At 46.3% G+C, this 25,525-nt stretch overlaps 1 protein-coding gene across 2 annotated transcripts; it reads left to right on the top strand.

Annotated features, from left to right (window-relative positions):
- The first annotated feature begins 464 nt into the window (after positions 1–464).
- On the top strand, positions 465–22,314 carry pklr (pyruvate kinase L/R). Of its 2 annotated transcripts, XM_071396556.1 has the most exons (12): positions 465–744; positions 3,166–3,330; positions 5,982–6,073; positions 6,195–6,326; positions 7,139–7,325; positions 7,743–8,016; positions 14,966–15,116; positions 15,743–15,895; positions 17,350–17,516; positions 17,629–17,695; positions 17,871–17,985; positions 21,893–22,314. In XM_071396556.1, the coding sequence occupies exons 1-12, from the start codon at positions 738–740 to the stop codon at positions 21,997–21,999; spliced, it is 1,617 nt and encodes a 538-aa protein (XP_071252657.1). In that variant the 5' UTR covers positions 465–737; the 3' UTR covers positions 22,000–22,314. The 2 variants fall into 2 exon arrangements, with proteins under 2 accessions (XP_071252657.1, XP_071252658.1); XM_071396557.1 differs by lacking the exon at positions 17,350–17,516 and having other exon boundaries at positions 478–744.
- The last annotated feature ends 3,211 nt before the right edge of the window (positions 22,315–25,525 follow it).

Raw genomic sequence — 25,525 nt, 5'->3', positions numbered from 1 at the left:
CGTAACTCCACCCTGACCTTAACCCTGACCGTAACTCCACCCTGACCTTAACCCTGACCGTAACTCCACCCTGACCGTAACCCTGACCGTAACTCCACCCTGACCGTAACTCCACCCTGACCTTAACCCTGACCGTAACTCCACCCTGACCTTAACCCTGACTGTAACTCCACCCTGACCGTAACTCCACCCTGACCTTAACCCTGACCGTAACTCCACCCTGACCTTAACCCTGACCGTAACTCCACCCTGACCGTAACCCTGACCGTAACCCTGACCGTAACTCCACCCTGACCTTAACCCTAGATGAAGAAAATCAAAACCATGTGATCAATAGTGAAAAAGTCACTGGCTATCACATGATCATCCAGGCTGACCTCTGTGTCAAAGTGAGTGGACACTGTGAATGTTTACAGTAGATTGGGCTGAGGGGTGTAGAGAGGAGGGGGAGAGGGAGGACATTTGTGAAAGTACAGAGATTGAGCAATGACTGAGGAAAAGACAGACAGACAGAGGTCAAAAGGTAGAGAAGGGAATGACAGAAACCCAGTCGGAAGGAGGTACTAAAGAACAAAGTTATCCCCTGATTTAAACTAATTCAAGACCGTATCAACCTGAAAGTCAAAGGACTACAGAGGATTCCTGAACTGACAGACCGACAAACAAAGGAGTGGACAGACAGACAGACAGAGGTGATAGGCTAGTACAGTTGGAGTCTGAAAAAGCTTTGGGTCAAGATGGGAGGTAAGTCTGTAGAGCTGCTAGCATACAGGGGGTTAACCTTTAAACTTCTCCATTAATGTAATAGAAGATTGAAGTGTTACCTGGCTGATTAAAGGTTAAATAGGTTCACCCACACTAGCCACCTTCTGATGCTATAGTGATCACATTGGAGTTGACGTCTTTCAGACATTCTACCTTGACTCAAGATCAGGTGGAACAGAATCTTCTACAGTCGTTGTACATCTATTCTCTTTTTAGTCGCTGCCTGATGAAAACCTTGTAACTTGGTCGATTTATTATTGTTTTTACCTTTTATTGAAAGTGGTAACACCCCTCACGGTACTCTGAACATTTCAGGACCAAGAAAATGTATATCATATTTTTATTTAAGTTAGCTTCTGTAGATTCACAATTGCATGTTCGTTAATGGGAAAAATATGGTATTTTTTTTAAATTTCCTGAAAAGTTTATATTTTGGAGATCAGACAGCGACGTTTTATTCCAAGGTCATATGACTCATAGAAGTCACTGATGCAAAACCAATTTTCTACAGTCCTTTTTCTAGTCTGCTTATCATCATTCAGGAAGCATCAAGCGTAATATCGTAAGAATTTTATTGTATGAATTTTGGTTGTGTTATAATAGTTATTGTTGGTTGTTTGATGGTTAAATGTTGAGGGCTGTATACCAGAATTAGGCAGTTAGATTTGCATTGCCAGGAGTTGACCCAGAGCACAGTGGTGGTTGGTCAGGATAACCTGAGGTTCATTGACTGTCCAGGAACATGTGCGTACGCACGCACGCACGCACACACACACACACACACACACACACACCCTTATCTTCCTCACACATAGAACACTTTTTCAGCTATTGTCAGTATATCATGTCCACACACCCAACCATATCTCTCCTCTATGGAAAGCATGCACTGATCTGTACATTGCAACACAGTGTTGGGACCTAATCTCAGCCTTACAGTCAGCCAGAACAGGTGTTTGTTTTGGTCAGTAACCAGTTTCAGTCCGTTTCTGTTTATGAGTGTGTGAATTAGTGATGGGGCTAAAAATCGAAATATTAGTGGTGGAAGATATTATATCGACATTTGACTCCAAGTATTGTTTAGTAAAACATTTTTGCTTATCTAGCATTAGTTGACAGTACCAGCGTCAAAACTCAGGTATTTTTCATCCTATCGCTTGTTCTCCATTTTCTTTTTAAATAGAGAGCCAACATGTTTTCAGCATGACTGATCAAAATTCATTTTCTGATGCGCTCTCTTGTCCCTCTGCAGCAGACATAGTGAGAAATATGTTTGGAACCTCAAATCACAATAAAACTGCAGTATCTAATCGCAATACATGTAGAATCGTGAGAATCACAATACATATCGTATCGGCACCTAAGTATTGTGATAATATAATTTCGTGAGGTGTGTGTGTGTGCGATGTGTCAGAGGTAGAGCTCTGTGGAACACTTAATAATGTGTGCAGCAGGGCATCGGAATTGGGTGACAGAAAGGAGACAGAGGGAGAGAATGATGGAGAGCGTGAAAGAGGGGATGGAGAAAGAGAGCACCGTGCCTAGACATCCCACAGGACACATACTGACAAGAACATCACAGTCCTCAACAAGCTAAGAGAGGGTCTCTCTCTCTCACTCTCTCTATTTCATAGTGTTGATATCTTCACTATTATTTTACAATGTAGAAAATAGTACAAATAAAGAAAAACCCTTGAATGAGTAGGGTTGTCCAAACTTTGAGTGGTACTGTATATTCATAACATGTTTTTAATGGATGGATTGCATTTCTATAGGCCCATAAGAGCACTCACCCAGGTCTCAAAGCACTTGACCTTGAACTCACCTCCTCCACCAATTAGGGTCTCGATTCAATCCATCGCTCTGAAGACCTGCGCCACAGCGCAATAGAAATGTATTTACATGTCTATTTCCATGTTTATTTCCACGATTTCCATGTCAGGTTGTAAATGTCATGTAGTGGCCAGTCACAGCATCTGTCCTGTATGGCAGTATGTTGCATGTCACGTGACGTTAGCGCACACACACACACACACACACACACACACACACACACACACACACACACACACACACACACACACACACACACACACACACACACACACACACACACACACACACACACACACACACACACACACACACACACACACACACACACACACACCCTCTCTTGAATGTCACAGTTCAGAATGCTGCATGTTAACCTTCTCCAACCTTAGTTCTGTTAGTCTGAGGCCATCTCTCTCTCTCTCTCAATTTACAAGGTTTACATTACCAAAGTAAGTGGAATAAACAAAAAACAAATACGGAAATAAACCATCAGAAATTAACAGTAAACATTACGCTCAGAAAAGTTTTAAAAAACATAGACATTTCTCTCTCTCTCTCTCTTAGCTCGTATCAGACGTTACTCTGACGTCATGCCCCTCCCAGACTCCTTCATCCAGAAGCAGCAGCTGGACGCCAGCATGGCCGACACCTTCCTGGAACACCTGTGTCTGCTGGACATCGACCAGGAGCCAATCACAGCCCGCAACACAAGCATCATCTGCACCATCGGTGAGTTAAATAACTAATCATCTGCACCACGTATCAAACTCATTCCACGGAGGGCTGAGTGTCTGCGAGCTTTCGCTCTACCCTTCTACTTGATGGATGAATTAAGGTAACTAATTAGTAAGGAACTCCCCTCACCTGGTTGTCTAGGTCTTAATTGAAAGGAAAAAACAAAAACCTGCAGACACTCAGCCCTCCGTGGAATGAGTTTGACACCCCTTATCTACGCCATCGGTGGGTCAAATAACCAATCAGCTGCACCATCGGTAAGTTAAATAACCAATCAGCTGCACCATCGGTAAGTTAAATAACCAATCAGCTACACCATCGGTGAGTTAAATAACCAATCAGCTGCACCATCGGTAAGTTAAATAACCAATCAGCTGCACCATCGGTGAGTTAAATAACCAATCAGCTGCACCATCGGTAAGTTAAATAACCAATCCGCTGCACCATCGGTGAGTTAAATAACCAATCAGCTACACCATCGGTGAGTTAGATAACCAATCAGCTGCACCATCGGTGAGTTAAATAACCAATCAGCTGCACCATCGGTGAGTTAAATAACCAATCAGCTGCACCATCGGTGAGTTAAATAACCAATCAGCTGCACCATCGGTGAGTTAAATAACCAATCAGCTGCACCATCGGTGAGTTAAATAACCAATCAGCTGCACCATCGGTGAGTTAAATAACCAATCAGCTGCACCATCGGTAAGTTAAATAACCAATCAGCTGCACCATCTGTGAGTTAAATAACCAATCAGCTGCACCATCGGTAAGTTAAATAACCAATCAGCTGCACCATCTGTGAGTTAAATAACCAATCAGCTGCACCATCGGTGAGTTAAATAACCAATCAGCTGCACCATCGGTGAGTTAAATAACCAATCATCTGCACCATCAGTGAGTTAAATAACCAATCCGCTGCACCATCGGTGAGTTAAATAACCAATCCGCTGCACCATCGGTGAGTTAAATAACCAATCAGCTGCACCATCGGTGAGTTAAATAACCAATCAGCTGCACCATCGGTGAGTTAAATAACCAATCAGCTGCACCATCGGTGAGTTAAATAACCAATCAGCTGCACCATCTGTGAGTTAAATAACCAATCCGCTGCACCATCGGTGAGTTAAATAACCAATCCGCTGCACCATCGGTGAGTTAAATAACCAATCCGCTGCACCATCTGTGAGTTAAATAACCAATCAGCTGCACCATCGGTGAGTTAAATAACCAATCCGCTGCACCATCGGTGAGTTAAATAACCAATCCGCTGCACCATCGGTGAGTTAAATAACCAATCAGCTGCACCATCGGTGAGTTAAATAACCAATCCGCTGCACCATCGGTGAGTTAAATAACCAATCCGCTGCACCATCGGTAAGTTAAATAACCAATCAGCTGCACCATCGGTAAGTTAAATAACCAATCAGCTGCACCATCGGTAAGTTAAATAACCAATCAGCTGCACCATCGGTAAGTTAAATAACCAATCAGCTGCACCACCGGTAAGTTAAATAACCAATCAGCTGCACCACCGGTAAGTTAAATAACCAATCAGCTGCACCATCTGTGAGTTAAATAACAACATCTGCACCATCAGTGAGTTAAATAACCACATCTGCACCATCAGTGAGTTAAATAACCAACATCTGCACCATCAGTGAGTTAAATAACCACATCTGCACCATCGGTGAGTTAAATAACCAATCAGCTGCACCATCAGTGAGTTAAATAACCACATCTGCACCATCAGTGAGTTAAATAACCACATCTGCACCATCAGTGAGTTAAATAACCAATCAGCTACACCATCAGTGTCACGTTCGTCGTAACGATGAGACCAAGGCGCAGCGTGATTGGAATACAATCTTCTTTATTAAACGAAGAACACTTAAACAAACTAACAAAACGAATGTGAAGCTATAAACAACTAGTGCTGACATGCAACTACACATAGACAACTACCCACACAGACAGGTGGGAAAAGGCAACCTAAGTATGGTTCTCAATCAGAGACAACGATAGACAGCTGCCTCTGATTGAGAACCACACCCGGCCAAGCACACAGAAATACAAATCATAGAAAAAGGAACATAGAATGCCCACCCAAATCACACCCTGACCAAACCAAAATAGAGACATAAAAAGCTCTCTACGGTCAGGGCGTGACAATCAGTGAGTTAAATAACCACATCTGCACCATCAGTGAGTTAAATAACCAATCAGCTGCACCCTTGGTGAGTTAAATAACCTTTTGTTTTGTGTAGCGTGTGTAGGTAGACCCGTGTGGCTCAGTTGGTAGAGCGTGGTGTTTGCAATGCCAGGGTTGTGGTTTAGATTCCCACGGGGAACATGAACAAAAAAGTATGAGAATCAATGCACTCACTACTATGTGTCTGTCTGGATTAGAGTGCCTGCTAAATGTAGGGACAGTATAGGTAGGCAGAGTTGACCTAGGGTAGAACTGTATGGGCTAGGGGTTGGAGCTCAGTAGATCTAGGTTGGTGTGGTGTTGGCTGGCAGGCTGGGTATTGGTGATTGGCATCCCACTGACTGCACTATTGATGATGTATCAAAGTGGATTGATTGACCAATGAACTGCTGGACAACCCATGGTCTCTGTTGTCTCTTGTTCTCTCTCTCAGGGCCTGCGTCTCGCTCCATCCCCAAACTGCAGGAGATGGTGAAGGCAGGAATGAACATCGCTCGACTCAACTTCTCTCATGGCTCTCATGAGGTTTGTTTGTCTCTGTCATAACCTGTCTCGCAAGTAATCACTGATCTGACACAACTGTCAATCATATCAGTTTAGTAACAGATTTTCTCTTTTTCTCTCTCTCCCTGTCTCCCTCCTTCAGTACCATGGTGAGACAATCAAGAACATCCGGGAGGCGGTCGAGACCATAACCACTGACCCTTTATATTACAGGCCGGTAGCCATCGCCCTGGATACCAAAGGCCCTGAAATACGCACAGGCCTGGTTCGAGGGGTAAGCCAGCATTTCATCACTACTTAACATTCTATCCAATGGGCTTACATTCCCTACATCCCGACTGGTCAGTAGTCCAGTTTAGGGTGAGGGTCAACAGACCAGGAGAGTGTGACCAGTGTTGACTGACCATGCTGGTTGTTTTGGGGGTGTCCTATCCTGGACACAGACACAGATTGTGCAACAGTATCAACAGTAGTGAGAAAGATGCTTTCTCAGCATCAGAACAGGACAAGTGTTTGGGCACCAGAGGAGGCTGGTGGGAGGAGCTATAGGACAGGCCCATTGTAATGGCTGGAATGGAATAAATGGAACAGTATCAAACACATCAAGCATATGGACATGTTTGCCTGCGCTCCATTTATTCCATTGCAGCCATTACAATGAGCCCGTCCTCCTATAGCTCCTCCCACCAGCCTCCTCTGTTGGGAACTGATCTGGGTGTTATAGCACCAGTCCTGCCAATGGAAAGTTCAATAGACTTTAGAAATGATGATAACCTAGTTTATGGTCTGCTACATTCTGTGTGTTCTATGTGTGAGGAAGATAAGGCAATGTCTAGCCTGTGTGTGTGTGTGCATGTGTGTGTGTGTGCATGTGTGTGTGTGTGCATGTCTGCATGCCATTTCTTACTAACACGGACTTTGCTGATAGCTACTTTATTGAGGAAAAGTTTTACCTACTATATGACTGTGATGCGTAGTTGTCTCACCTAGCTATCTTAAGATGAATGCACTAACTGTGAGTAGCTCTGGAAAAGAGAGTCTGTAAATGACTGAAGTTAAGATGTGTGTGTTTCTCTGTGTGTGTAGACTGCAGAGCAGGAGGTGGAGCTGGAGCGTGGGGCCAGTGTGCGTGTGGTGACAGGGGAGGGGGACAGGGACAGTACGGATGGGAATGTCATCTGGGTGGACTACCCCAGTCTGCCTCAGGTCCTGGAGAAAGGAGGAAGGATCTACATCGACGACGGACTCATCGGACTAAAAGTCCTGGAGACAGGTAACACATCATTTAACACACACACACATTCTCACACACACACACACACAAACATACTGCATCTAAACACATTACTGGAGATACAGTGTTGGTTACACATGCAGTGGTTCTTCCTTTAAAAGTTTTGAGTTTGTCGCGACCGTTTGTGGTAGATGGTGGCAGATTGTGATAAATTGCGTCATTCTGGCAACAATGGCTGACACTTAAATAATGTGCCATAGAATTCTGTGGCACCCCGCAAGCTGTGGTGCAGTATGCCGCAACTTTTAAAGGAAGAACCACTGTACATGATCATACTGCACAGTCCTGGAGATAGACAAGCCATAAACAACTATAAACAAATAAACATTCTCTACTTCTATCTCATGATCTGTTCTCATGACCTCCCTTCCTTCTCTCCCTCTCTCCTCTCTCCAGGTCCAGACTGGGTGGAGGCACTGGTAGAGAGTGGCGGTGTTCTGGGCAGCCGCAAGGGGGTCAACCTGCCGGGGTGTGACCTGGTGGACATGCCCGCTGTGAGTGAGCGTGATGAGGGGGACCTGAGGTTCGGCGTGGCCCAGGGGGTGGACATGGTGTTCGCCAGCTTCATCCGCTGTGGCCAGGATGTCAGGGAGGTCCGACGGGCCCTGGGGCCCTTCGGAAAGGGCATCAAGGTGGTCAGCAAGGTGGAGAATCGCCAGGGAGTACATAAGTGAGTGAGTGTGTGTGGAGGAGAAGAGAGAGAGGAAGAGACACACAGAGTCAACAACATGAATAGAATAACTTTCATTGAATGAGTAGCTTTACAGTCTCAGATTTACACATGAACAGCGCGTATCTTCAGCCTCGGTAGATGGATACTCTGCTGTCAATACCTGCCGTTGCCCTTGGAACCACATGACTCATTCTGGGTGGACTCACATGACTCACCCAGCATTTGTGTGGATGACCGTTCTCTAACAATAAGATTCTATAATCTACAGTAAGACAAGACAACCGTACTCCTGAATTTTTTCCCCCCTTTATTTAACTAGGCAAGTCAGTTAAGAACAAATTCTTATTTACAATGATGGTCTAGGAACAGTGGGTTAACCTTTTCAGCTCAGGGATTCGATCTTGCAACCTTTTGGGTATAAGTCCAACGCTCTAACCACTAGGCTACCTGCCACCCCAAGTTGAATGCTCTACCAGCTAGAATAGAGGAAGGATTCAGAGTAGGAAATCTAAAAATGTTTGTTGTTGTTGACCAGATACTATGCTACAGTAAACAAATGATCAACTGACTCAGCATCCTTATAGGTAAGGGCATTAAACATGCACGGCACTTACACAAATAACTAATGATTGGCTGAGAGAAATTGATACTAAAAAGATTGTGGGAGCTGTTTGGTTAGTCTTCAGTGCAGCTTTTAACATTATTGATCATAATGTTCTGCTGGAAAAACATCTGTGTTATGGTTAGGTATGTGTAACTGGCTGTAAGGGAGTCAGGCGCAGGAGAGCAGAAGTTGGGTAGCCAAAGGAGCCTTTTATTTCGGCAAACAAAACACATGGCACTAAGAACACTAAACACAATATGGGTTGACATAACCCAGCGCAAACCAGTCTAGCGTGCACATACACGAAACAACAAACAATTCCACAAACAGACATGGGGGGGAACAGAGGGTTATATACACGTCTAATACTGAGAGAATTGAAACCAGGTGTGTAGGAAAACAAGACAAAGGGAAAAATGAAAGGTGGATCTGCGATGGCTAGAAAACCGGTGACGTCGACCGCCGAACGCCGCCCGAACAAGGAGAGGAACCGACTTCGGCGGAAGTCGTGACAGTTATGGCTTTACACCCCCTGCTATACTGTGGATTAGAGTTACCTGTCTAACAGACCACAGAGGCTGTTCTTTAATGGAAGACTCTCCAACATAATCCAGGTGTCGGGCTTACCTAGGGCTCTGGTAGTCATGAAATGTTGTCAGCTGGTGATTGGCAGTTATTTGCTTGACAGTCTCACTGTAATTGACCTTTAATTGATATAAACATGTTTAGCATCAATTGTACCGATAATTAACATAAACACGTTTTGCATCTCCTGGCTTCCACACACAGCCTACAAGCCACTGGTGCAGACCTTTGGAACATCTACATTTTAAAAAGTTGAATAAATCTATTTAATATAACCTACACCTTCACAATAAATCCATTATTTATTTTAGGCAGGTCTAAAGAATCATGATGTGAAGAAAATGTAGTCTATTTAAGAAGAACAGAATAGCATACTCTTGAGTTGTCCTAATGTTAGGCCCTGATCTGGCTATGCCATATGGCTGTGGGCTACACTAGTTCATTTAGCAGACAAGATTTGCTTAGAATCCCTTGGCATTATGAAGAATACAATTGAACATGGCTCAATAAAATAGAACGGATATTTCCACAAACTATTGTGGCTATTCTGTGTTGAACGGTTAACAAAGAAACTGATCCTCCTATATGCTTAATTTAGAGTTATTTGTGAATATTATTTATTTATATATTATTTGGGAAATGCATAGTACTACATAGAGCCATGGCTACATGGAGCTATTCCACATCAAATAACTCAAGCAAGCAGTAAAATCAGATACCTTATGGAACAACGCGGCCTGTGAAGAGACACACACACAGGCACTCACAAACGCATACGCACAGACACGCTAACACACGCACTCTACACACACATACATTGTAATGTTGTAATATTGTTTTATTGTGGTATTATACATTTTGTATTATAGATACACTACAGTATACAGTACCAGTCAAACGTTTGGACACACCTACTCATTCCAGGGCTTTTCTTTATTTTTAATATTTTCTACATTGTTGAATAATAGTGAAGACGTCAAAAACTATGATCAAGGCGAACTGGCAACAGACAAACAGAGAACACAGGTATAAGTACACTGGGGATAATGGAGAAGATGGGCGACACCTGGAGGGGGGTGGAGACAAGCACAAAGTCAGGTGAAACAGATCAGGGTGTGACAACTATGAAATAACACATATGGAATCATGTAGTAACCAAAGAAGTGTTAAACAAATCAAAATAGATTTTAGAATCTTCAAAGTAGCCATTTTTTACCTTGATGACAGCTTTGCACACTCTTGGCATTCTCTCAACCAGCTTCAGGAGGTAGTCACCTAGAATGCATTTCAATGAATAGGTGTGCCTTGTTAATAACTTCTTATGGATCAAATCCCTTTAGCGGGATCGATTTGACAACTTCCGGTGAAATGGCAGAGCGCCAAATTCAAATTAAATTACTATAAAAATTCAACTTTCATGAAATCACACATGCAATAAACCAAATTAAAGCTACACTTGTTGTGAATCCAGCCGCAGTGTCAGATTTCAAAAATGCTTTACGGCGAAAGCAAACCGTGCTATTATCTGAGGACAGCACCCCATCCAACAAAGACAGACAATCATAATTCAACCCGCCAACCGCGACACAAAACTCAGAAATAAAGATATAATTCATGCCTTACCTTTGACGAGCTTCTTCTGTTGGCACTCCAATATGTCCCATAAACATCACAAATAGTCCTTTTGTTCGATTAATTCCGTCATTATAGATCCAAAATGTCCATTTATTTGGCGCGTTTGATCCAGAAAAACACCGGTTCCAACTCACGCTACATGACTACAAAATCTCTCATAAGTTACCTGTAATCTTTGTCCAAACATTTCAAAAAACTTTCGTAATACAACTTTAGGTACTTTTTAATGTAAATAATCGATCAATTTAAGACTATATAGGGATAAACAGCGTTCAATACCGGACGAAAACAAAGAAAGCATGTTCTAGGTAGCGCGCACCAAATCATTAGAGTGCACCTGGAGTGACACAGGAAAATAACAGGGCTACTTCTTCATTTCTCTAAAGAAAAACCTCAACCAATTTCTAAAGACTGTTGACATCTAGTGGAAGCTATAGGAACTGAAAGGTTATTTCTATTAAAACGGCCTTGCCATAGATAACCGAGATAAGGTCTCCCGGGTGGCGCAGTGCTAACTGCGCCACCAGAGTCTCTGGGTTCGCGCCCAGGCTGGGCTGGGTTCGCGCCCAGGCTCTGTCGCAGCCGGCCGCAACCGGGAGATCCGTGGGGCGACGCACAATTGGCATAGCGTCGTCCGGGTTAGGGAGGGTTTGGCCGGTAGGGAGGGTTTGGCCGGTAGGGATATCCTTGTCTCAGTATGTAAAAAAAATAAAAATAAAAAATGTAATAAAATGTAATAAAATGTATGCACTCTACTGTAAGTCGCTCTGGATAAGAGCGTCTGCTCTTGGCCGGTAGGGATATCCTTGTCTCAGTATGTAAAAATGTAATAAAAATGTATGCACTCTAATGTAAGTCGCTCTGGATAAGAGCGTCTGCTAAAATGACAAAAAAAAATAAAAAATAAAAAAAATAACCAATGGAAAACCGATTGACCTCAAAAAGAAAATTCCCTGGATGGATTGTGCTCGGGGTTTCGCCTGCCAAATCAGTTCTGTTATACTCACAGACTTTATTCAAACAGTTTTATAAACTTTAGAGTGTTTTTTATCCAAATATACCAGTGATATGCATATCCAAGCTTCTGGGCCTGAGTAGCAGGCAGTTTACTTTGGGCACACTTTTCATCCGGACGTGAAAATAGAGGCCCCAAGCCATAAGAAGTTTTAAAAGTACATTTGTGGAATTTCTTTCCTTAATGCGTTTGAGCCTTTCAGTTGTGTTGTGACACGGTAGGGGTGGTATACAGAAGATAGCCCTATTTGGTAAAAGACCAAGTCCATATTATGGCAAGAACAGCTCAAATAAGCAAAGAGAAATGACAGTCCATCATTATTTTAAGACATGGAGGTCAGTCAACCCAGAAAATTTCAAGAACTTTGAAAGTTTCTTCAAGTGCAGTCGTAAAAACCATCAAGTGCTATGATGAAACTGGCTCTCATGAGGACCGCAACAGGAAAGAAAGACCCAGAGTTACCTCTGCTGCAGAGGATAAGTTCATTAGAGTTACCAGCCTCAGAAATTGCAGCCAAAATAAATGCTTCACAAAGTTCAAGTAATAGACACATCTCAACATCAACTGTTCAGAGGAGACTGAATGAATCAGGCCTTCATGGTCGAATTGCTGCAAAGAAAAGGACTAAAGGACACTACTAAAGGACACCACGAAGAGACTTGCTTGGACCAAGAGACACGAGCAATGGACATTAGACTGGTGGAAATGTTTGTTTCCAACCGCCATGTCTTTGTGAGACACAGAGTAGGTGAACGTTTTATCTCCGCATGTGTGGTTTCCACCGTGAAGCATGGAGGAGGACGTGTGATGGTGTGGGGGTGCTTTGCTAGTGACACTGTCAGTAATTTATTTAGAATTCGAGGCACGCTAACCAGCATGGCTACCACAGCATTCCGCAGCGATACGCCATCCCATCTGGTTTGCGCTTAGTGGGACAATCATTTGTTTTTCAACAGGACAATGACCCAACTCACCTCCAGGCTGTGTAAGGGCTTTTTGACAATGAAGGAGATTGATGGAGCCCTGCATCAGATGACCTGGCCTCCACAATCACCCAACCTCACCCAATGCATTCCAGGTGACTACCTCCTGAAGCTGATTGAGAGAATGCCATGAGTGTGCAAAGCTGTCATCAAGGCAAAGGGTGGCTACTTTGTAAAATCTAAAATCTATTTTTATTTGTTTTACACTTTTTGGTTACTACATGATTCCATATGTGTTATTTCATAGTTTTGATGTCTTCACTATTATTCTACAATGTAGAAAATAGTAAAAATAAAGAAAAACCCTTGAATGAGTAGGTGTGTCCAAACTTTTGACTGGTAGTGTATATACAAAAGTATGTGGACACCCCTTCAAATGAGTGGATTCGACTATTTCAGTCACACCTGTTGCTGACTGATGTATAAAATTGAGCACACAGCCATGCAATCTCCATAGACAAACATTGGCAGTAGGATTGCCATACTGAAGAGCTCAGTGAATTTCAATGTGGCACCGTCATAGGTTACCACCTTTCCAATAAGGCAGTTTGTAAAATTTCTCCCCCACTACAGCTGCCCCGGTCAACTGTAAGTGCTGTTATTGTGAAGTGGAAGCGTCTAGGAGCAACAACGGTTTAACCGTGAAGTGGTAGCCCACACAAGCTCACAGAACGGGACCGCCGAGTGCTGAAGTGCGTAGCGCGTAAACATCGTCTGTCCTCAGTTACAACGCTCACTACCAAGTTCCAAACTGGCTCTGGATGCAACGTCAGCACAAGAACTGTTCGTCGGGACCTTAATGAAATGGGTTTCTATGGCCAAGCAGCAGCACACAAGCCTAAGATCACCATGCGCCATGCCAAGCGTCAGCTGGAGTGGTGTAAAGCTCGCTGCCATTGGACTCTGGAGAAGTGGAAACGCATTCTCTGGAGTGATGAATCACGCTTCATTATCTGGCAGTCTGACGGATGAATCTGGGTTTGGCGGCTGCCAGGAGAACGCTACTTGCCAGAATGCATAGTGCCAACTGTAAAGTTTGGTGGAGGAGGAATAATGGTCTGGAGCTGTTTTTCATGGTTCGGGCTAGGCCCCTTATTTCCAGTGAAGGGAAATCGTAATGCTACAGCATACTATGACATTCTAGACGATTCTGTGCTTCCAACTTTGTGGCAACATTTTGGGGAAGGCCCTTCCCTGTTTCAGCATGACAATGCCCCTGTGCACAAAGCGAGGTCCATACAGAAATGGTTTGTCAAGATCGATGTGGAAGAACTTGACTGGCCTGCACAGAGCCCTGACCTCAACCCCATTGAACACCTTTGGGATGAATTGGAACTGCGATTGCGAGCCAGACCTAATCGCCCAACATCAGTGCCCGACCTCACTAATGCTTTTGTGGCTAAATGGAAACAAGTCCCCGCAGCAATGTTACAACATCTAGTGGAAAGCCTTCCCAGAAGAGCGGAGACAGTTACGGCATCAAAGGCGGGACCAACTCCATATTAATGGCCATGATTTTGGAATGAGATGTTTGTCAAGCAGGTGTCCACATACTTTTGGTAAGGTAGTGTCTGTAGTGGTAGAGTAGTGGTGTAATAAGGTGTTGTAGGGTGTACTGTTTTATTTTAAATGGTGAAGTAATTGCCTTCATCTTGTTTGGACCCCAGGTAGAGTAGCTGCTGCCTTGGCAGGAACTACTGGAGATCCTTAATAAATACATATAAAACCACTCTGCAGTATCGTAACCACGGAATTAAATAGAACATTATATTGTATCTCTGCTATCATAACAGACACATTCCCACTGACAGTGAAGTGATGGATAACCACGTCACTGATAACCACGTCTGGATGTTACAGATCTATAATCACACTGACAGCTGACAGCAGAGTGATGGATGAGGATGTGTCAGAACTAAAGGATCTGGATATTATATATCTATGATACATCACCCATATGACTGTTTGTATATGAATATGTCGTCATAGGTCATGTCTACTTCTCTCCTTCCTCCTCCTACCCTCCCCTCTCTCTTTCTCCTCCCCCCTATCTCTTTCTCCTCCCCCCTCTCTCTCTCTCCCTCCCTCCCTCCCTCTCTCTCTCTCTCCCTCTCTCTCTCTCAGTTTCTTGGAGATCCTGGCGGAGAGTGATGGGGTGATGGTTGCCAGGGGCGACCTGGGCATAGAGATCCCTGCAGAGAAAGTCTTCATCGCTCAGAAGATGATGATCGGACGTTGCAACTCCGCTGGCAAGCCTGTTATCTGTGCCACACAGGTCAGAGGACACACACACACACATACTCACACACTCCTGGAGCCATGTTGAGTGTGTTGTATGGTACAGCTCTTGACTCAGTGACAGCATAATAGCAGGTTTTTCTATAAAAGGCCAAAACACACACACACACACACACACACACACACACACACACACACACACACACACACACACACACACACACACACACACACACACACACACACACACACACACACACACACACACACACACACACACACACACACACACACACACACACTTCAGGGCATGAAGAGCGGGACAGGGCCAAACAACATACACACGCAGTTGGGATGTGTTACATAGGATATTAGCAACAGGACACAAAATATAATGATGATACCATAGATACTGTCTCTCACAGACACACACACATAGACACGGACACAAACACTCCTCGGTCTCATGTTCTCTCTGTCTCCTTCATATTGACTCATATGGCTAGACTCTGTGTGGAGTCTCACGAATATCAATAACCATCCCTCCCCATCACTCTACCCATTCTATTCTCAGTGTCTTCTCTCATGTTGCCCAACCACATCCCTTGTGTGCTGATGTGTGTGACGGCGGTAACGGTGTGTGTGTGTGTGTGTGTGTGGTAGATGTTGGAGAGCATGGTAGCCCACCCCAGGCCTACGCGTGCGGAGAGCAGTGACGTAGCTAACGCAGTATTGGATGGAGCCGACTGTGTGATGCTCTCTGGGGAGACGGCTAAAGGACTGTTCCCTGTCGAGTCTGTGGCCATGATGCACTCGGTCAGTGTGTGGAGAGTAGAAAGTCCATTCTATTAAATAATCATTTGGTGGGTGTTGATATTTGTGTATTATAGATGTGTAAATTGGAAATGTGTTTTTCGATATATCCCAACTCCCACTGAGACACCCTCAGAGAGTGGGGTCACGGGCCAGCCATTATCAGCGGCGAGCAATTAGGGTGGTTACGTGCCCGGCTCAAGGGCACATAGACATATTTTTCACTGTGTCGGCTTGGGTATTCAAACTAGCGACCTTTTGGTTACTGGCCCAACGCTCTAACCGCTAGGCTACCTGCTGCCTATCAAATATGGAGAGTTGGGCTGTAGGACACTTCCAAGGAATCAAAATGTCTGACAAATTTAGATTTTGCGGGATCATCGGGATGCGGGATGATCCCTTTTGCGGGATCATTTTCATCAACAACCGCTGCATTGCAGAGCGCCAAATTCTAAAAAAATTGCTAAAAAAAATTATATTCATGAAATCACAAGTGCAATACAGCAAAACACAGCTTAGTTTGTTGTTAATCCACCTGTCGTGTCAGATTTGGAAAATATGCTTTACAGCGAAAGCAATCCAAGCGTTTATTGATCACTAGACAAAACAAGAACACCTAGCAGCAATGTAGATTGGTCACGAAAGCCAGAAAAGCAATAAAATGAATCGCTTACCTTTGATGATCTTTGGATGTTTGCACTCACGAGACTCCCAGTTACACAATAAATGTTCCTTTTGTTCGATAAAGATTATTTTTATATAAAAAAAACTCAATTTGTTTGGCGCGTTATGTTCAGTATTCCACAGCCTTAGGCAGGTCATCAAGGCTTGACGAAAATTTCAAATAGTATCCGTAAAGTTTGTAGAAACATGTCAAACGTTTTTAATAATCAATCCTCAGGTTGTTTTTAACATCAATAATCGATAATATTTAAACCGGACTGTAAACTATTCAATACAGGAGAGAAAGAAAATGTCGAGCAACCAGTGTCGCGCGCATGAACTAATGGAAGGACATCCGTCTATCCACTGACGCGTTTTGATAAATCTCGCTCATTTTTCAGAATAAAAGCTTGAAACTATGTCTAAAGACTGTTCACACCCTGAGGGAGCCATTGGAAAAGTCTGGTTGATATCCCTTTAAATGGACGAAAGGCAGGCAATGGAACAGTGATTTTTCAAAATAAGAGTCACTTCCGGGTTGGATTTCCTCAGGTTTTCGCCTGCAAAATCAGTTCTGTTATACTCACAGACATGTTTTGACAGTTTTGGAAACTTTAGAGTGTTTTCTATCCTATTATGTCAATTATATGCATATTCTAGCATCTGGACCTGAGAAATAGGCAGCTTACATTGGGAACGTTATTTTTCCAAACATAAAAATTCTGCCCCCTAGCTTCAAGAGGTTCCATTCCATTCCCCCTTAATCTCTGTCACACCACACCACACACCTACAGATCTGCAGGGAGGCGGAGGCAGCCATCTTCCAACAGCAGTTGTTTGAGGAGCTTCGCCGTCTGACCCCTCTGTCCAATGACCCTACTGAGGTCACTGCTATAGGGGCTGTAGAATCCTCCTTCAAATGCTGTGCTGGAGCTGTCATAGTACTCACTACTACTGGCAGGTATATTGTTATACACACACACATACACACGTACTGTACATGCAAACACACACATGCTCACTGACTCCAACCCTCTCCCTTTCTGTTCGTTCTATCCCTCTCTCTCTCCCAGGTCAGCCCAGCTCCTGTCCCGGTATCGCCCACGCTGTCCCATCGTCGCGGTAACAAGAAGTCCTCAGGTGAGATAGAATACTGGCCCACTCTACGAGTCACAACCCCTAAGGTTAGGTTTAGGATTGTTGTTTGATATGTGGTTGTAGCCTGTAGAGTGGGGCTGTTACCTGCCTCCCTCAGGGTAAAGGTAAAGGCTGTTAGTTTGGGTGGACTGATGCAGTGTGTGTGTTCTGTCTCCAGGTGGCACGTCAGGCCCAGCTGCTGAGGGGTGTGTTCCCAGTGCTGTTCCACCCCCTCCCTGCCCCCGTCTGGGCCGACGATGTAGACAACAGAGTTAACTTCGGCATGAACATAGGTGTGTGTGTGTTGAAGGGGTGTGTGAGAGAGAAAAGGAGTGGGAAAGAGAGAACGTAGGTTTAGTGTCATATGGATGTTATTCACATCTCTTTTCACTATCTCACTATGTCTGCCTCCCTCTTCCACCCTCCCTTACTGTGTCTGCCTACCTCTTCTACCCTCCCTTACTGTCTGCTCCCTCTTCCACCCTCCCTCACTGTCTGCCTCCCTCTTCCACCCTCCCTTACTGTCTGCCTCCCTCTTCTACCCTCCCTTACTGTCTGCCTCCCCCTTCCACCCTCCCTCACTATGTCTGCCTCCCTCTTCTACCCTCCCTTACTATGTCTGCCTCCCTCGTCCATCCTCCCTTACTGTCTGCCTCCCCTACTGTGTCTGCCTCCCTCTTCCACCCTCCCTCACTATGTCTGCCTCCCCCTTCCACTCTCCCTTACTGTCTGCCTCCCTCTTCTATCCTCCCTCACTATGTCTGCCTCCCCCACTATGTCTGCCTCCCTCTTCTACCCTCCCTCACTATGTCTGCCTCCCCTACTGTGTCTGCCTCCCTCTTCTACCCTCCCTCACTATGTCTGCCTCCCCCACTATGTCTGCCTCCCTCTTCTACCCTCCCTCACTCTGTCTGCCTCCCCCTTCCACCCTCCCTCACTATGTCTGCCTCCCTCTTCCACCCTCCCTCACTGTGTCTGCCTCTCCCTTCCACCCTCCCTCACTGTGTCTGCCTCCCTCTTCCACCCTCCCTCACTGTGTCTGCCTCCCCCTTCCACCCTCCCTCACTGTGTCTGCCTCCCTCTTCCACCCTCCCTCACTGTGTCTGCCTCCCTCTTCCACCCTCCCTCACTGTGTCTGCCTCCCCCTTCCACCCTCCCTCACTGTGTCTGCCTCCCTCTTCTACCCTCCCTCACTGTGTCTGCCTCCCCCTTCCACCCTCCCTCACTATGTCTGCCTCCCCTACTGTGTCTGCCTCCCTCTTCCACCCTCCCTCACTATGTCTGCCTCCCCCTTCCACCTTCCCTCACTATGTCTGCCTCCCCCTTCCACTCTCCCTCACTATGTCTGCCTCCCCCTTCCACTCTCCCTCACTGTGTCTGCCTCCCTCTTCTACCCTCCCTCACTGTGTCTGCCTCCCTCTTCCACTCTCCCTCACTGTGTCTGCCTCCCCCTTCCACCCTCCCTCACTATGTCTGCCTCCCTCTTCTACCCTCCCTCACTATGTCTGCCTCCCCCACTATGTCTGCCTCCCTCTTCTACCCTCCCTCACTATGTCTGCCTCCCCTACTGTGTCTGCCTCCCTCTTCCACCCTCCCTCACTATGTCTGCCTCCCCCTTCCATCCTCCCTTACTGTCTGCCTCCCTCTTCTATCCTCCCTCACTATGTCTGCCTCCCCCACTATGTCTGCCTCCCTCTTCTACCCTCCCTCACTATGTCTGCCTCCCCTACTATGTCTGCCTCCCCCTTCCATCCTCCCTTACTGTCTGCCTCCCTCTTCTATCCTCCCTCACTATGTCTGCCTCCCCCACTATGTCTGCCTCCCTCTTCTACCCTCCCTCACTATGTCTGCCTCCCCTACTGTGTCTGCCTCCCTCTTCCACCCTCCCTCACTATGTCTCCCTCCCCCTTCCATCCTCCCTTACTGTCTACCTCCCTCTTCTATCCTCCCTCACTATGTCTGCCTCCCTCTTCTACCCTCCCTCACTATGTTTGCCTCCTTCTTCTACCCTCCCTCACTATGTCTGCCTCCCCCACTATGTCTGCCTCCCTCTTCTACCCTCCCTCACTCTGTCTGCCTCCCCCTTCCACCCTTCCTCACTGTGTCTGCCTCTCCCGTCCACCCTCCCTCACTGTGTCTGCCTCCCTCTTCCACCCTCCCTCACTGTGTCTGCCTCCCCCTTCCACCCTCCCTCACTGTGCCTGCCTCCCTCTTCCACCCTGTGTCTGCCTCCCTCTTCCACCCTCCCTCACTGTGTCTGCTTCCCTCTTCCACCCACCCTCACTGTGACTGCCTCCCTCTTCTACCCTCCCTCACTATGTCTGCCTCCCTCTTCCACCCTCCCTCACTGTGTCTGCCTCCCTCACTGTGTCTGCCTCCCTCTTCCACCCTCCCTCACTGTGTCTGCCTCCCTCTTCCACCCACCCTCACTGTGTCTGCCTCCCTCTTCCACCCACCCTCACTGTGTCTGCCTCCCCCTTCCACCCTCCCTCACTCTGTCTGCCTCCCTCTTCCACCCTCCCTCACTGTGTCTGCCTCCCCCTTCCACCCTCCCTCACTGTGTCTGCCTCCCTCTTCCACCCTCCCTCACTGTGTCTGCCTCCCCCTTCCACCCTCCCTCACTGTGTCTGCCTCCCTCTTCCACCCTCCCTCACTGTGTCTGCCTCCCTCTTCCACCCTCCCTCACTGTGTCTGCCTCCCTCTTCCACCCACCCTCCCTCACTCTGTCTGCCTCCTCCTTCCACCCTCCCTCACTGTGTCTGCCTCCCTCTTCCACCCTCCCTCACTGTGTCTGCCTCCCTCTTCCACCCACCCTCACTGTGTCTGCCTCCCCCTTCCACCCTCCCTCACTCTGTCTGCCTCCCTCTTCCACCCACCCTCACTGTGTCTGCCTCCCCCTTCCACCCTCCCTCACTCTGTCTGCCTCCCTCTTCCACCCACCCTCACTGTGTCTGCCTCCCTCTTCCACCCACCCTCTGTGTCTGCCTCCTTCCACCCTCCCTTACTGTCTGCCTCCCTCTTCCACCCACCCTCACTGTGTCTGCCTCCCTCTTCCACCCACCCTCACTGTGTCTGCCTCCCCCTTCCACCCTCCCTCACTGTCTGCCTCCCTCTTCCACCCACCCTCACTGTGTCTGCCTCCCTCTTCCACCCACCCTCACTGTGTCTGCCTCCCTCTTCCACCCACCCTCACTGTGTCTGCCTCCCTCTTCCACCTACCCTCACTGTGTCTGCCTCCCTCTTCCACCCTCTCTCACTGTGTCTGCCTCCCTCTTCCACCCACCCTCACTGTGTCTGCCTCCCTCTTCCACCCACCCTCACTGTGTCTGCCTCCCTCTTCCACCCCCCTCACTGTGTCTGCCTCCCTCTTCCACCCACCCTCACTGTGTCTGCCTCCCTCTTCCACCCTCCCTCACTCTGTCTTTCTCCCTCTTCCACCCACCCACCCTCACTGTGTCTGCCTCCCTCTTCCACCCACCCTCACTGTGTCTGCCTCCCTCTTCCACCACCCTCACTGTGTCTGCCTCCCTCTTCCACCCTCCCTCACTGTGTCTGTCTCCCTCACTGTGTCTGCCTCCCTCTTCCACCCTCCCTCACTGTGTCTGCCTCCCTCTTCCACCCTCCCTCACTGTGTCTGCCTCCCTCTTCCACCCACCCTCACTGTGTCTGCCTCCCTCTTCCACCACCCTCACTGTGTCTGCCTCCCTCTTCCACCCTCCCTCCCTGTGTCTGCCTCCCTCACTGTGTCTGCCTCCCTCTTCCACCCTCCCTCACTGTGTCTGCCTCCCTCACTGTGTCTGCCTCCCTCTTCCACCCACCCTCACTGTGTCTGCCTCCCTCTTCCACCCACCCTCACTGTGTCTGCCTCCCTCTTCCACCCTCCCTCACTGTGTCTGCCTCCCTCACTGTGTCTGCCTCCCTCTTCCACCCACCCTCACTGTGTCTGCCTCCCTCTTCCACCACCCTCACTGTGTCTGCCTCCCTCTTCCACCCACCCTCACTGTGTCTGCCTCCCTCTTCCACCCTCCCTCACTGTGTCTGCCTCCCTCTTCCACCCACCCTCACTGTGTCTGCCTCCCTCTTCCACCACCCTCACTGTGTCTGCCTCCCTCTTCCACCCACCCTCACTGTGTCTGCCTCCCTCTTCCACCACCCTCACTGTGTCTGCCTCCCTCTTCCACCCTCCCTCACTGTGTGTAGGAAAGGCCAGGGGTTTCTTCAAGACAGGTGACATGGTGATCGTGGTGACCGGCTGGATCCCTGGTTCTGGTCACACTAACATCATGAGGGCAGTCCACGTGCCCTAAACACTCTGTTCCTATTGGACACTACCACTGACTGACAGACAGGCCCACCAATCCTAAGTGGCACATAGCCTAACAGACACACTAACTGGAACGCTAACTACATAGATAGCATAGAACTAGAATGAATACATTCCCCTTATGTGGAGATGAAGTACATAAACAAAACAACAGTTTAGAGATTACGATGAAAAGTCTATATTTTTCCATGTTCATTTAAAGTGATTTTAATGTAGTCAATGTTTTTGTGTGTTTATTCATTTCTGTCTTGGAAGCACTGCCTCTCCAAATAAAGCTTGGAGCATAACCTCATCATAACATGGTGTGACATCTGCCTCTCTCTCTCTCTCTGTCATTATGGAGGTCAGGCAGTGAATTATCTGGCAATTAACATGCAGTCCAACGAGCTACTATCTGCTAGTCCTCATTGCTAGGTTAGTTATATCCGGTTATGACAATGACACGCATAACCAATCAATTATGGAGATATCTATGAGACATCAACATCTCCCCTTTTCTGAGAGAAATCCAAACTATACATCCTCTTTACCTAATACAAAATATTCACCCTGTGGACCTTTTCAATACAAACTATTTGTATTTCAATAACATATATTTTTAGTAACATAGAAACATACGTTTCCTTTTTCTTTAACATCGACAATACACATAACTGTGTCAACTAGGACATGGGGGTGGACAGCCATTTGTCCACAGCAACATCAGGATCATTCTGCCCTGAAACAGTTGCTGTTCCTATACCTCTTTCTTTTTTCTTTTTTCTCAGGTGTCTCTGAACCTCAGTGGTAGTTTACCTCTCCACCTCTGGAGGTCATTCTCACCAGTTGTGGTGAGGCTGGCTGAGGTGGTGGACTGAGTGAGAGGATGGGAGTTGGATGGCTCACTGGTAGACTGGGTGACTCTTTTGTTGTTCTCTCTGGAGTAGGTGACTCTTTTGTTGTTCTCTCTGGAGTAGGTGACTCTTTTGTTGTTCTCTCTGGCGTAGGTGACTCTTTTGTTGTTCTCTCTGGAGTAGGTGACTCTTTTGTTGTTCTCTCTGGAGTAGGTGACTCTTTTGTTGTTCTCTCTGGAGTAGGTGACTCTTTTGTTGTTCTCTCTGGAGTAGGTGACTCTTTTGTTGTTCTCTCTGGAGTAGGTGACTCTTTTGTTGTTCTCTCTGGAGTAGGTGACTCTTTTGTTGTTCTCTCTGGAGTAGGTGACTCTTTTGTTGATCTCTCTGGAGTAGGTGACTCTGTTGTTGTTCTCTCTGGAGTAGGTGACTCTTTTGTTGTTTTCTCTGGAGTAGGTGACTCTTTTGTTGATCTCTCTGGAGTAGGTGACTCTGTTGTTGTTCTCTCTGGAGTAGGTGACTCTGTTGTTGTTCTCTCTGGAGTAGGTGACTCTGTTGTTGTTCTCTCTGGAGTAGGTGACTCTGTTGTTGTTCTCTCTGGAGTAGTGACTCTGAAAAAGCCTGAAGGTGTGGCCTGTTTCTCTGAGCGATGGTGCCGTGTTCAGTTTCCACAACGTAGGATCTCGGCTCTGGAAATTTGCTGATGACAACTGCTGGTGTTTTCCATCCTTTCTCTCCGTCCAGCTTGACTCTGACACTCTGTCCAGGGTGTAATTCCAGTAGGGGGCCTACTGTATGCCTCCTGTTATAGAAGAACTGGTAAGCTTGTTTGGCTTTCTGGTCCTTCTGTTTAACAGTGTTATGGCTGAAGCGTTTTGGTTGGAGTTTCCCATCCAGCACGGGGACCGTCGTCCGTATCTGACGTTCTGTCATGAGTTATGCTGGGCTTGCTCCTGTTGGCTGATGGCTGTGGCTCGGTAGAACATCAGAGCCATGTGTGGGTCTGGTTGTTTAAGAATTTGATTAGCTGTCTGTACAGCTCTCTCCGCAGCTCCATTTGTCTGCAAAACATACGTACTTCTTTATGAACTCCTTGAACACAGTGCAGACAAACTGAGTAGCGTTGTCGCTAACGAGCTCGGTAGGTATCCCCCATCTTACAAACATACCTTTGAGGCGGGTGATGACCTGCTGACTAGTGGTAGTGGGCAGGTGAGCTATTTCTATGTCCCTGGAATAGTAGTCCACCACTATGTGGTATTTCTATGTCCCTAGAATAGTAGTCCACCACTATGTGGTATTTCTATGTCCCTAGAATAGTAGTCCACCACTATGTGGTATTTCTAATGTCCCTAGAATAGTAGTCCACCACTATGTGGTATTTATATGTCCCTAGAATAGTAGTCCACCACTATGTGGTATTTCTATGTCCCTAGAATAGTAGTCACCACTATGTGGTATTTCTATGTCCCTAGAATAGTAGTCCACCACTATGTGGTATTTCTATGTCCCTAGAATAGTAGTCCACCACTATGTGGTATTTCTATGTCCCTAGAATAGTAGTTCACCACTATGTGGTATTTCTATGTCCCTAAAATAGTAGTCCACCACTATGTGGTATTTCTATGTCCCTAGAATAGTAGTCCACCACTATGTGGTATTTCTAATGTCCCTAGAATAGTAGTTCACCACTATGTGGTATTTCTATGTCCCTAAAATAGTAGTCCACCACTATGTGGTATTTCTATGTCCCTAGAATAGTAGTCCACCACTATGTGGTATTTCTAATGTCCCTAGAATAGTAGTCCACCACTATGTGGTATTTCTAATGTCCCTAGAATAGTAGTCCACCACTATGTGGTATTTCTAATGTCCCTAGAACAGTCGTCCACCACTATGTGGTATTTCTATGTCCCTAGAATAGTAGTCCACCACTATGTGGTATTTCTAATGTCCCTAGAATAGTAGTCCACCACTATGTGGTATTTCTAATGTCCCTAGAATAGTAGTCACCACTATGTGGTATATCTGTGTCCCTGGAATAGTAGTCACCACTATGTGGTATTTCTATGTCCCTGGAATAGTAGTCCACCACTATGTGGTATATCTATGTCCCTGGAATAGTAGTCACCGCTATGTGGTATTTCTATGTCCTTAGAATAGTAGTCCACCACCATGTGGTATTTCTAATGTCTCTAGAATAGTAGTCACCGCTATGTGGTATTTCTATGTCCTTAGAATAGTAGTCCACCACCATGTGGTATTTCTAATGTCTCTAGAATAGTAGTCTACCACCATGTGGTATTTCTATGTCCCAATAATAGTAGTCCACCACTGTGGTATTTCTATGTCCCTAGAATAGTAGTTCACCACTATGTGGTATTTCTATGTCCCTAGAATAGTAGTCACCACTATGTGGTATTTCTATGTCCCTAGAATAGTAGTTCACCACTATGTGGTATATCTGTGTCCCTGGAATAGTAGTCACCACTATGTGGTATTTCTATGACCCTAGAATAGTAGTCCACCACTATGTGGTATTTGTAATGTCCCTAGAATAGTAGTCACCACTATGAGGTATTTCTTGCCCTCTAGCACACACAGGTCGGCTGCGATCTTCAGCCACGGACCCTTAGGTAAAGGTGTCATGACAAGTGGTTCTCTCTTTTGAGTTTGTTT

The sequence above is a fragment of the Salvelinus alpinus genome, chromosome 4, assembly GCF_045679555.1.
Source record: "Salvelinus alpinus chromosome 4, SLU_Salpinus.1, whole genome shotgun sequence".
In the NCBI taxonomy this organism is placed as follows: Eukaryota; Metazoa; Chordata; class Actinopteri; order Salmoniformes; family Salmonidae; genus Salvelinus; species Salvelinus alpinus.
Note: the sequence above shows the minus strand (reverse complement) of the source record. Positions and strands in the feature narration are given on the sequence as shown.

Excerpts from the sequence above, each read along its gene's own strand:
- pklr (XM_071396556.1), top strand. Across the intron at positions 7,326-7,742 it reads ACTAAAAGTCCTGGAGACAG|GTCCAGACTGGGTGGAGGCA; the intron begins GTAACACATCAT and ends TCCTCTCTCCAG. Across the intron at positions 15,117-15,742 it reads CTGTTATCTGTGCCACACAG|ATGTTGGAGAGCATGGTAGC; the intron begins GTCAGAGGACAC and ends TGTGTGTGGTAG.